At 43.1% G+C, this 13,387-nt stretch overlaps 1 protein-coding gene across 1 annotated transcript; it reads right to left on the minus strand.

Moving 5' to 3' along the window:
* Nucleotides 1-1,742: 1,742 nt before the first annotated feature.
* LOC131227474 (DNA replication licensing factor MCM4) lies at nucleotides 1,743-12,524 on the minus strand. Its single transcript, XM_058223260.1, has 19 exons — nucleotides 12,404-12,524; nucleotides 11,692-12,285; nucleotides 10,800-10,928; nucleotides 10,560-10,641; nucleotides 9,994-10,126; nucleotides 9,829-9,900; nucleotides 9,591-9,734; nucleotides 9,400-9,513; nucleotides 8,687-8,899; nucleotides 8,469-8,567; nucleotides 7,934-8,094; nucleotides 7,726-7,822; nucleotides 7,081-7,242; nucleotides 6,557-6,637; nucleotides 6,398-6,476; nucleotides 5,785-5,921; nucleotides 5,640-5,690; nucleotides 5,414-5,546; nucleotides 1,743-2,190 (listed from the first exon to the last, which is right to left on the minus strand). Exons 1-18 carry the CDS (start codon nucleotides 12,429-12,431, stop codon nucleotides 5,472-5,474), a joined length of 2,451 nt encoding a protein of 816 aa, XP_058079243.1. The 5' UTR covers nucleotides 12,432-12,524; the 3' UTR covers nucleotides 1,743-2,190; nucleotides 5,414-5,471.
* Between the last annotated feature and the right edge of the window lie 863 nt (nucleotides 12,525-13,387).

Below are 13,387 nucleotides of genomic sequence, written 5' to 3' on the forward strand. Positions count from 1 at the left end.
AGTGGCTCTTTAATCTTACACGTGTCACGGTTGTCAGGCAATCCAGCCGGCCCAAATCTCTAACCCAGCTGTGGATGGACCATTGGCATAACCATCTGAGTTTTCCCTTCGAATTTCGACCATTCAATATTTTACTTTTAGTAATCCATTTGATGGACATTAATCGGATCGTTAGAATCGTTTGATCAGTGTGATTTAACATATGTGATCGATCCAAAATGGGACCCACAATTTTTATGGTCTGGATAGTGCCACCTGTGGGAAGAATGAGCCACCACCGTTTTTTAACTTATACAGAACTAACATAAGAAATCTTTGTGGGTCTATTAGGCGCGACTTGGGTGAGACCATGGGACAGTGACGATGGGTGAGACCCAGACGTGTCGCGCAATGATTGGTCCAGCTGGGTGGGGGTCGCGCGAGAGGAACGCACGTGCGATCGTTAGTGTCTAACGGTGCTAGCTCCTGGCATCGCATCGGGTCCCAGCCCCTCTCTCTCCGGCTCTCCCATACTCTCTTGCGGTCTCTTTCTCTCCCCATCTCGCGCGCGAGAGACCCATCTCTCTCTCCGGCTGTGGCAGCGGCGGCGACACCGGGAGCGTCAGGGGCTCCGGCTTCTAAATCCCTCGCATGCATTTTCCGGAGAGTTGGAGAGAGCACGAGAGAGGGAGGGAGAGCCGGAGAGTCACGCACGAGAGGAGGAGAGACAGAGAGAGAGAGAGACGAGGGAGAACCAGAGCGAGTGGGACGGAAACGAATCAGAGAGAAGGGTACGGACCAGGCGACTAACGCTCGCACGTGCATTCCACTCGCACGACGCCCGCCTAGCTGGACCAATCATTGGGAGACACGTCAGGGTCTCACCCACTTCACCGGGACAGGCGGAGGTTCCGAGGACCACTGAGGGGCTACCATGATGCATGAATTTTATCCACACCGTCCATCCATTTTTCCATATCATTTTAGAGTATTGGACGAAAAATAAGGCAGATCCAAGTCTAAAGTGGACCACACCACAGGAAGCAGCGGTGCTAAGGATATCCACCTGATGGATGGTCCACATCCAAGGTCTCACATGTTGGACGGCCCATATCCAAAGTAGCCCAACATGATAGATGATCCACATAGAATGTGCACCCCCACACAATGGATGGTGGATATCGCTCGCAGGGCCCACATGATGGATGGCCCACATCAAAGTGTGGCCCCAATGATGGATGGCCTACCTCAAATGTGGACAGTCCACATCAAAGGTAGGCTCCACATGACCAACGGCTCTAAGGTGAAAGGAGCAAGGGGCAATGTTTGTTTGAGAGAGTTGTTGCAATTTTTTAAAATGGCAACCATCACTCCTAAGAGAAAGCTTTTATTTAAATGTTTTATCAAACATGCTTATTTCAAATAAGATTTTTTTTATTTTTTTTGTCATGTTTGAAAAACTGGTATTAGATAAAATAAGAGATACCAAACAGGCCCCCGCTGATTTTCACATGAAAACTACTTTTTCTCCATATTAACATAAAATTCAATGCATGATGCATTTCTAAAACCGCGAAGATGAATTTCCACATGTGGCCCACCTAATGCCGCATAGTCCATGTAGCAGTGAGGCCCACCTCCCACCTGATACACAGCTGGATCAGATACCCAACAAGAATGCCAGAATGGCATGTGTGTTCATATGCAGAGGACAAGCAGAATTTCTAAACCTCAACTCCCATATAAAAGCCACAAATTATGGCTGAAACAAAACAAAACTACTTCAACCTCAATTAATATAGTAAGCTTCACAAATTCTGACATTTGCAGTATGATAACTGCATTCATAATCAAAGGCGACAGATTTAGATTATGTTTTTTCCTGGGTGGGGCTGCATTTGGCTCATCGATGCCAGTGAAAACAGCTCTTCCTTTCCAATGCAATGAGTCAGCAATCTCTGGAAATTCTACCTACAGTACAAATTCCAGAATCACTCCAATCCTAAAACGGTCATGGGCCAAACAGCTCAGGAATGGCATCGCAGCAATCGCATTTCACAACAACTCAAGAACATCACATCTCTTAACATCAACTCAAGAACGTCTCATTCCGCGGGAGAACAAATCTATGCTCCAATGCAGCATGTCATCTCATTGGCTAGAGAACAATCCATGCTCCAACACAATATGTCGTGATCTTGTATACATACCCTGCAACAACCAAAAAGAATCCAATAAACAGACTGAATCCATCAAACAATGGTCCAATTACCATGTATCTACCAACAATTCATTAAATTCCAGTGCGTTGCGAGCCATAACTCAAAACAACATTTGAATTACATAGGATGGACTGAGTCCAAAAGCATCGAATGTACCAATACACAAAACCATGTTTAAATCCGTCTAATCAGGCATCTTAAGGTCCTGATGAATCAGGGCATTTAGTGTCAGGCTGCCCCAGTCTGGGCACATCCAGACAGTTGATTAGACATGCCCTAAAAAACTCTGATTGGAAGAGACTAACAAATGGACAGGTCATCTTTATAAATATGGTGAAGGAAAAAAAAATACAGCAAGATGAGTAGGATCTTCCAATCTCGAGATTTTGGTGTAATCCCCTTGAGGTGGTGCTGCAATCAGATCACAGTCCCGACCAGTGAACAGACCAGAGCATCAGGACCCTACAATTCTGGTCTAATATTGCACACAAAAAACAAGCAGAATGAAAAGTGCATTGGAATATCCAACAGTTGAAAATTTTGGTAAAGACAGTTATAGCCCATATCTACATTAGACAATATTTGAGATGGTACCAAAGGTACCCAAGTCGCAGCCAAAGGATCGAAGAAAAAGAAGTGTCAAAACACCGTTATAACCAAACGGTTGCTATTATGTAACAAAAAACACCTGTTAAGTGATAGCAATATTTTCAAAATGATAGTGTTATCTACACAAGATGTTTGGTCTAAGGTTACTGATTAACCTAAACACAACTTGTGGCACCTTGCCATCTTTCCCATCAATATGCCACTTGTGTATGACACAAGTACCATGCAAATGATAGGTCCCCACCATGAAGAATATCATCCTTCTTGAAAATCAGGCTGATGCACTCCCTAGGTGGGCCAGGCGCCTGTATGTTAAGTTAGACCATCAGTTGTCCATTGATCCCAACAGTTTGGCCCACCTGATGATCAGACCTGCCTCATTTTTTTGTGCCAGGTGATCTTCATGGTGGGGCCAACTGTTGTCATGTTACTATGCCTATGAGTGGTCGTATATAATGTTCTTCTCCAGTGAAGACAGCCTTTATTTTCTCATGAACCCAACACTCCATTTTCTCTTCGGCCATGAAAGGGTCATAACACCATTTTTTAAAACCTTGGCGGCTGCTTGGCACTGTATGCTTGTATGCGTGCATGTCAATGCATAAGCATAGAACACTTTAAAAAGAGAAACAGTCATAATCCTGGATTTCAAGCGAACATACATGATGTGAGAGCACATTCAGTGATGGATGCAGACTAAGTTTATTGATTTTGCTAATGAAAATTGGAGTTGGCAGACAGGAAAGCCTCCCCAGATAACATTTTATAGAAATAAAGTCAATTGGTTTCAGTGACCAGAACCCACTTCTCCACTTTGGCAGATAAGCTGGACACTCCAAGCCGATCTAACATAGAAATTGAACTCCCAACCTTAAGCTTTTAAACCTGTATTGTCACATCCATTCTCATGGTGGTTGGACCTTGAATAAGGACAGCAAAAAATTAATCCTAGAATCACCAACATCAACAGGGAGGATAAAAATAAAATATGGAATGCGATATCTCTCTTCTGTAATGATTAGCTTTTATGATCGGCAATTTTATTAAAGCAAAAGGGCCCTCATGCCAAAATAGATGAGCACAAAAGCAAGCTGATCAAAGATGGGGGCCATCCCCAAAAAACATAAGGCGGAACAAAGTCTACTGCTCCCGCCCACGAGAAAACAAGATGTTTAGCTCTGAGGTTAACAAGAAACAGAATATCACCCTCCTTCCATATCACCCAAAGAACTGCAAGAAAGCATAGCTGCCAAAGGGTTTTATGCCTCTTGCATGAATATGTGATCCTCCAAGCTGATTGAATTGCACTGCTGAATTGAATTGCAAAGCTTATTGAATTGCACCAGCACCACTGAATTGATCGACTATAATTAGTTCAATAAAGTGGTAACAACCAAACTGTGGTTGACTTCCCAAGGATTCATATGAGGGAGTAGGCTTCGAATTGCAACCAATCACAATGCTTTCAAGTAGGACTCAAAGGAATGTAACTGCAATTGGGGGGCTAATTCCTCATTTCAAATGTTAGGAAATGTCGCCACAAAGTGGTCATCTACTCTTTTGATTGATCTCAATGTTCGCAGTACGGTCCAGTAGTGCATCCAAACGCAACCTTAAGAACAGATGAAATAACATGGAAACTGGGACATAGTAAAATATGAAATGAAGGTGGAAAAGTAAACAAACTGGGAATGAATAAAGACAACAAATCAAGTAGGATCAGCTCTAGACAATTGGTACCATTCTTACCAGAACATTTAACATACTACAAGGTGGTTAAAAATGTCCGCAAATACAAACTACAAAAATGAAAATCAATTCATTATTCAAACCCTTCAGTGCATTAGGATATCAAAGTTTTGGCTGTGCTTCACAATTTGTTACTCCAATATTCTCAGGTAAGCACTGCAGTCATCAGAATTCTAAAATTATTGGTGAATAAATATTTTTATCCATTTCATTGCCTACTCTATACAACTTCCATTACATTTCATTCGGATAGCAATGTTTACACCCCGTTTGGTAGACACCCAAAAATGAGTTCATCTCATCTTGATCTCTAATACATAATTACCATTAACATGAACTAATTATGTATCAGAGGTCAAGATCTCCAATACAAAGTTATTGTTAACTAAAATAAGATGAACTCATTTTTAAGCGTCTAGCAATCAGGGCCTTTTTTAGTAGTTTTTTGGTCCCCTAAGCAGGTTTTGTCTGGCCTCATAGATCATTTTGTTGGCTGTTCGGCATCTTCTCTATCTATCAAAAAAAAATCCACAATTAGACTAGCTAGACTATACAGAAGGTAATTGACATTTTTCACCCCGTGCAATTGTTAGTTTCACATCGACAGGTAATTTGATAAATCACTAATAGAGAAAAAGAAAAAGAAAAACTAGATTATGGATTATACTTACTAGGGGTGGAAATATCAACTGTATAGGGGTATAACACTCCCCTCAATGATGTCAAGAATTCATTTATATTAACCAAGCACTCAAATAACACAGAAATCCTATCTCATTGAGCTTAGGATGCATGGCTACTCAACCAATAATTCAATGCAATCCCAAAAAATGGGTGGATGTCAATGCACTTACAGGGAACAGCCATTGTGCATGCTACTTTTTTTAGGTGATAGGCATTGCTTCTCTCTCATCATATTCTCTTTACACTGTCACCATGAAGAAGAACGAACCCCTCGCTCACAAGAGTTGCAAGGGCATTGCGCAGCTGACAACAAAAGCCAAAACATCAGCATTAACTTTTTCAACCCAACCACAGTTTCAGATTCGAATATAAGAAAGCATTTGTCACTCTACTTACATCATTGAGGTTGATTTCGGCCGAGCTTTGCTTCCTCAGCTCTTCCAACAACTGCAGCAGTGTGTAAAAAATAAATAATATAATTCTATCCCATAAATAACTTTTCAGGCATTGAATAAATGATTTTTAAATCAAATGATCTTACATCCATTAATCGAGTTGAGGGGCCCCCAAGTTGCATTTTCTCCATTATAAGGTTGCGGGCTGCTGCTACCAGATTCTCCCGTCTCATCCTTTCACTTGCAGAAACTCCAGTTGTAATGAGATCCATATCAATAGTCCCTGTTTCACACCATCCAAACAGTTGCAACTACACAAATAGGAGACAGAAATGCAACTGTATTGCCCACACTTCATGGAGTTCCATGAAATGCACACCATAAAATTGATCTGCAGCATGTGCCTGGCACTTGTGTGTGGTGATCAGAACAGTTAATTTGGTGGGGCACATTGATAAGACTATATCCCCATAGCCTAGGCATTTTGAGCATGGTAACCATCCAATCAGTGACCAAACAGATAACAGCCACCTCGACAAATGAATGACAATTCACAACCATCAGATGGTTAGAGTTGTTGTCCAATCACTACAGTTTTTGGGCTATTGCCCATCTACGTGGTGACCCACCAGACCATCCATCTGAATCACCATTGCCATGTGCAGTGGAGACAACTTCATAGACTTCGATGAAATGCACAATGTAACAGCATATCTCATTTGGGAAATAGGCTGAATATTTGAAAAGAAAAACGTCTACCTGTAGAGTGATCTGTAGCTGACTGTTGCAGGGCGACCTCCAAAAGCCTGAATGCCTCTGCCACATCACGTTTTTCAACCTGCATATTTGGTCAAGCAATCAAATTCTATCCTTCACAAAACAAATCAAGTCATACCCAGCAAATGGTAGGGTTCATACCAATTCAGAGAAGCGGATCCGAGCCAGGGCTTCGCTAAGACGTATCAAGCTCTCAATTTGCCTCGGCGTTGCTGTTATCACCTGTTGATGTAGAAATCCAGGCATTTTCGGTATTTGCAAATTGATTCACCCATTTGAAAGATACTTCAAGGAGCTTTGCAAACCGGCATGCACAGCCACAGAGCCAACATGGCACTGTTTGAGCATCAAATCCAGGCATCAGCTGTGCCCTACCTTGTACACGAACTGACCCAAATATCAGACCAATCCACCTATCATCTGGGCCCCACATACACATCGAATGTAGACTATCAATTTCCTTTCACTGTACATACACACATTTCTATGCCACCTGATGAGTTGAATGGCCTAATTCTTGGGCAGGGCATATACACAGTCGGTGTCACCTGAAGCAGTCAGATGTCATAATCACATGCTGTGATGGCACATGTGGCCACATATAGAGGTGCAAATGTCAGCAGAGTTCATAGTTTTAGAGAAGGAAACGGTGGTTTTCTTGATACCTTTTTACTGCTTCCAGGGAAGTTTCCTCTTTGCCTCATCTCAACGTACCCATGTATCAGATCTTCTGCAGCTTCATCTGATAACTGAGGATGAATGTGCTTTCTGGCATAGCTAATGTATGCAGTCAGGGTTGGAAGGTCTAGAACATCCTGAATGGTGCTCTGCAGGAAGGGAGCCATTCGAGTCCATTAGTCACAGCACAACATGTGAATTGCTGAAAAGTCCTAAAGCCACTCATGCAGGTAGGATTGGATCACTCTCCCCTCACACAAGTCAATGTGCCATGCATGTGCCAGTTCCATACTTTTCGTTTGATGGGCCACTGTGTGCGTACAGTGGCCCAAAATATGGGTCAGTATGGTTATCAAGTGGGACGTGTACATCAAATGTTGGACTGTTGGTTAGTTCTCTTCCACCACCCACTTGTATGCAACGTGATCCATCTGACAACCTGATTTAAGAACAATGGTACAACACGGTGGGGCCTGCAGTATTAGTGAATCATATCTGACACACATGTCGCATTAGCATGTGGGGAAAGGATTTGAAGTCCTCTTGTGGATAGGCTTCGCATATTTATAGCTGAAAAGTTTTCATTGCTGATGTTTGAATTTGAATTAAGAATTATGGTAAACCCTGAATACCTCAGGATCCTGAAAGTGCAAAGCAACAATATGCTTCGCCAGCCGCCTATCTGTCTGTTCATCAGCCTTGTCGAGAACCAGGTAAATCAGATCAAATCTGAGCATGTAGAACAGATCAGTCAGATGCAACAAACTAAAAAATATAAAATGCAATTTAACCACCACCTGGTTGTTTGTGCTTGTGCATGTGTGTGCATTTTCTTCTCACCTAGAGAGTAATGTGGGGGGAAGGTGTATATTGTCAATCACAGACAAACGAGGATTGTAGCGCGACCCGCTTGGATTGGCACAAGCCAGGACTGAAGTCCTGGCATTCAGGGAAGCAATGATCCCAGCCTTTGCAATCGAAACAGTTTGCTGTTCCATCACCTGCAGTGTGTTGAGAAGGGTCAGCCTCAAAACACATGATTTGATGAACGTTAGATGATAAGCATTCAAGTCTCAAAGTGCTCCCACGGATGTGCAACTAGTTGGATAAGAACTGAACCTTTGTATTCTTATACCCCATTTATTTAGGGGAGAAAAGCGGGAAACAGATTGCCATTAGCCACCCCATACACCAAATGGTTGGGTCCACACCATATACTAAGTGGATGGGGCTTACAACCTGTAGATCCATCCTATATACTAAGTGGATGGACCTTCCTCAAGTTGTGGGCCCCATCCAAAATTTGGCAGATCTTCCAAGTGTGCCTAATAATGAGGAATCTTGTTACGATTGATCATAATGAATATATAACTACCTCATGTAACATGCTGCGAGCATTGTCAGACATTTTGTCAAACTCATCAATGCAACAGATACCCCTATCACTCAGAACTAGAGCCCCACTCTCAAGAACCTGAAATTTTAAAACCAAAGATAAGGAAATTAGCCAAGGGTCAGTCCCATTTCAAACCAGGAATGTGTACAACACGAGATTTCTACATGGAAAAAAAAGATCTGCAAAAATGCACATACCGTTTCACCCGTTTCCGGATCCTTTGTAACGTAAGCAGTCAAGCCAACAGCAGAGCTCCCCCTACCACTGGTGTAAATGCCCCGAGGCGCCAGCTTGTGAATGTACTGGAGCAGCTGAGATTTGCTGGTTCCAGGATCACCAACAAGCAGGATATTAATGTCGCCACGGAAGCTGGCCCCGGATGGCAGCTTAAGAGCATTCCCCCCAAACAACTGCGCCAAAGAGGATATTGTTAGCAAGAACCATTGCAAAAGATATGCATGTCAGGATCATTTGTAGAGAACATGATAAATAGTGCTTCTATTCAAAAGAGGGCTGTGTTTGGATATACAATCGAATTGAATTGAAATAATCAGTTCAATAATTGGATATGACCAAGGTAGTTTCCTTCCACAGTGTTCATTGTCGGACTAAGCTACATATTGCAATTGCATTAATTTCCAATTGGATGCGAAATGAATGTAACTATGGTTTGATACAGCTACATTGTCAGCATGAATACAAGGGTGCATCAGTATAATCCCAGCATTCCCCTTGACTGAACTGAATGCTTAGAATTCAATTCAGTTCTAAATCCAAGCACAACCGTAAGGCGCAATTGATTGCACCACATATCACGATATCATGAAATAACATGATACTCGACGCAGCCAAATGCACCCTAATCTGTGTGTGTGTGGGTGGGTGGGAGGGTTCTTTTTGCTGCAGAAACCTGGCATAGAAGGCCTTTCTTTACATCGTCAAGCTCCCATATGTTCGGTGCCAAGGACTTGGTTAGCCTCTCATAAATATCCGGCTGCCTCGAAAGCTCTTTTAGTTGCTCCACCTGGCAATTCCAAGCATGCATATATCCATCAGAGATGTAAATGCGATTACATCCACAGGAGATGAAAAATACACCACCTTTTCCTGATACTCAGGGGGCATATCTTCATGTTTGGCCCCTTTAGACGAGGACATCTGCGTGCCATCATCTTGTTCCATGGGATCCTCTGCCTGCATTCTCGACTTGTCTGTCTTCTTCAGATGAAGACAGTCAATGTACGTCTGCCATCCATTCCAGAAGAGATCTATGGTTCAGTTCAGCCAATTGTATTATCGTAAAGCCCAAAAAGTAATCATTGACACAACCATTGCATACCTTGAACAAAGATTTTACAGTCCTTTGTGTGGCTCCCACTCTGACACTCATCGCTCTGTATATCCCAGTTACCTGCCAGAGAAAGCAGAAAAAATAAATCTCAGGAAAAATGAAGCTATTCAAAGTTGGAAAGAGTAATTGAGAAAGATTTTCATGTGCTATCACCTCGACTCTATCACCAGGCTTCCCAGTATCCACAAGCTTGTCATGCATCAACAAGCTGACAGTGTGTGGGGTCCCTCCATCGGGTATCTCGTCTGGGGTTTCCTGAAGTCTCACTATCTGCTTATCCGCGAATCTGTTTTTATATTTTAACACAGTGATGACATCAGATCCAAAACCATTGTTAGTTTCACTGAACTGTATTCAGGGCCCATCACAACCAATACCAACTGAATCAGCAGCAGTTGAGCATGCTAAGGATACTCATGAGTAGGATTAAAACCTTATTGTCACTGATGTATATGCCATGGTCCAAAAGTCTGACTGGTCCATTTGTTAACTAGGCAGCATGGCACGAAAAAAAATGAAAGATTGATAATGATTGACTATGCATCAACATTTGGTATACACATGTGGTTCACCTGATGACCATACCAGTTTATTTTGGCCCACAGCACATGTGAGCCTGATAAATGGACCAGATATTGCAGGCACAAGCCACGCGTGGCAAGAGCAAGATTCAAGATCTTACTTCCATGAATAGAATTCACATTTCTCAAGGCAATTACCTGCATCTGTTGTGAACCAGCGTCATTGAGTTCTGGGCCAGACATTCTTGCCTCCCGCACCTGGTTGGCTCATTAACTCGGCCTAATAAAAACAACCCATCCCATGAATACCAAAATAAGAGAATCCTATAGAGAGCAACACAGCGGTCCCATGAATACCAAAATAAGAGAATCCCATAGAGAGCAACACAGCGGTACAGAATATCAGAACAATCACGACAACAATATATTGAGTTTTACCTCTATCAACCACAATTGGATCAGAGAAGTAACCGCACACAAGGCAGCGGAATATAGCCTCCCTGATTTCAGGAATTATGGAGCTGGAACGGATGATCATCCCTTTCACCGACACCATCTTTTCAATATCTGCTTGGAAGAAAAAGAAAACGATAGATGGAAGTTAAATATCCTTCCTAGCTTACACTGCATCAGGGTGCACTGCAACTAGAATTGCCACTGTTATTCTGATGCATTGCAATTAGGTTGCGGGGCCCATGTTATAACTTCCTCGATTTGAGGGAGAGTATCAACAGGAATCCGCAATGTACCATGACTGAAAATGTTACCGCTTGGACTAGAAATACCTTCCTATCACGACAACAGAAGAATTACAAATGCACCATTTGCTGTCAAAGAATCATGTCTACTACATGCTTTCTGTCATGATAAATGGCTGAATTCTACATTGACTCAGCCACGAATTGATTAGGAAACAGACCCCAAAACCCAATGCATGATAAGACGGCATGCCATGATTGGAAATTATTTCTATCACAATAAGTGTAGAAGAAAAGAATACTACAGTGATAGAGGATTACAAAATCAAGAAGTGGAGCAAAGAATACTACTGTGATAGATTGGAACCGTTCTTCCATCTGGTGGGCAGTACCACAGAGCCAACTGGATCATCATAACCACCAATCAGTGTAATCTACCCCATTGAAAATGGGCCATTGGCCAAGTATTCTCAGCCAATCAGGGTCATTTCAGAGTACATATTTTTGGACTTCAGAGACGGTTCCAATCATCCAACCATCACAGAAAGTGGGCCCATACAATCAAGACAAAACATTATCAATGCAGCAAATCAGAAAATCAAAAACAATTCTCACAAAATCCAGCAACATACCAGATGGGTTCAGATTCCTCATCGAGACCGATGACCGCAGATTGAAAATCCGAGCTTGTATGTGCTTCTCAAACAATGGGTTGATCCGGCTTGCCATGTCCATGAGCACGATGTCGAAGATGGCGAGAACCTCGAGCGGGTACCGCACCATCTTATTATACAAATCAGGATCGTAATCGAACACGTCCTGGGCGTCGACATCAAGCGACTCGCCTTCGACTTCCAGGGTCTGGTGTATCATTCTCATGTACTTGCCCTCAACAGTGTCGGAGGACGGGCGATCGCGGAAGTTGCGCAGGAACCGTAGGATCGCAGCATTGACGTCCTGGACGCTGATGTTGGTGCCCCAAACGAACATGGGTGGGGCGTCATCGTGGGCGGCGTCATCGTCGTCGCCGGCTTCGGAAGATGGCGGGGCCTCGTCGGTGGTGGATGTAGGGGTGGCGGCGGGGCGGGGAGGGTGGGGAGGTGGGGTCCGGTAGATAGAAGCAGGCCGCTGGCGCTGACGCCTTCTGCGAGTGGGGCCGGAATCTGGAGGAGAGGAGTTGGTGTTGTGGATTGGGCTGGAGTAGGAGTCATCTGGAGAAGAAGGCCCTGAAAAACAACCACAATAATCATACAAACAGCAATAACGAAAACCAAATCAGCCACAACGAAACTCGGTTGAGGTAGAGAGAGAGAGAGAGAGAGAGAGAGAGAGAGAGAGAACTACCGTTTGTGTTGAAGGGAGAAGAATCCATGGCTGCACAAAGAGAGAGGGAGAGAGTGAAATGGGAGGTTAGGTCTTGAATGGGGAAGAGATGGATTGTTTTTTGGCGGGAAACTCTACTGGCCTTTCGCGGGAAAGAGGGATGATAACGTACAAGTCGGTGCACGAAAATATTATGCACTTCCCTTCTCGAGGTAAACGTAGCAATAAAATTGTATGATCTGGGCCGTTCGAATTATGGGTCATTCTTTCGATGGGCTGATTTATGAAAATAGCCTTGATTATAAGTATATTACTGTCCATTTACAGTGAATATTTTTTGTTTGAAGAATACCCTTATCTTACTGAGGAAAATTATCGGATGAACGACAGTCCGATACCCTTGATTGTCATTATATGTTATATTATAGATGGGTCCCACAGTATCAACGGTCCCGATTGTCAAATTCATTTTAATTTGCACAGAAAAAAGGAGAATTGCATATAAGTCTGATGCGACGCACGACGTGAAGTATGCAGAGCGGGATTCCTCTTCGCGGGAAAGAAAGGACGCGGATTGGCTACTACTCAGCCTCTTCCAACTCAGCACGGGCGGTGCGGAAACGGATTGGCTACTCCCCCTGACAGGTGGTCGGTGCTCTGCGGGCCCCACCATGGTCTATGCTATCCATCTATTTTTACAGATCATTTTACAGATTGAGACCAAAAATAAGGTATATCCCAGTCTCAAGTGGACCCCATTACAGGAAACAGCGTTGAATGAGCTTCGACCATTAAAAACATTTTGGGGCCATAAAAGTTTTGGATATTTTTGATTTTTCCCTCCATCTGGGCCTGCATGACCTAATCAACAGATTGGATATCAAATAAACAGTACAGTGGGCCTTAGGAGTATTTTAATGGTGGATGTCCAATCACTATTGTTTTCATGTGGTGTGGACAACCTGAAACTTATATACCTCTAATTTTTGGGATCAAGGCCTAAAA

Source organism: Magnolia sinica, chromosome 15 (assembly GCF_029962835.1).
Source record: "Magnolia sinica isolate HGM2019 chromosome 15, MsV1, whole genome shotgun sequence".
Classification (NCBI taxonomy): Eukaryota; Viridiplantae; Streptophyta; class Magnoliopsida; order Magnoliales; family Magnoliaceae; genus Magnolia; species Magnolia sinica.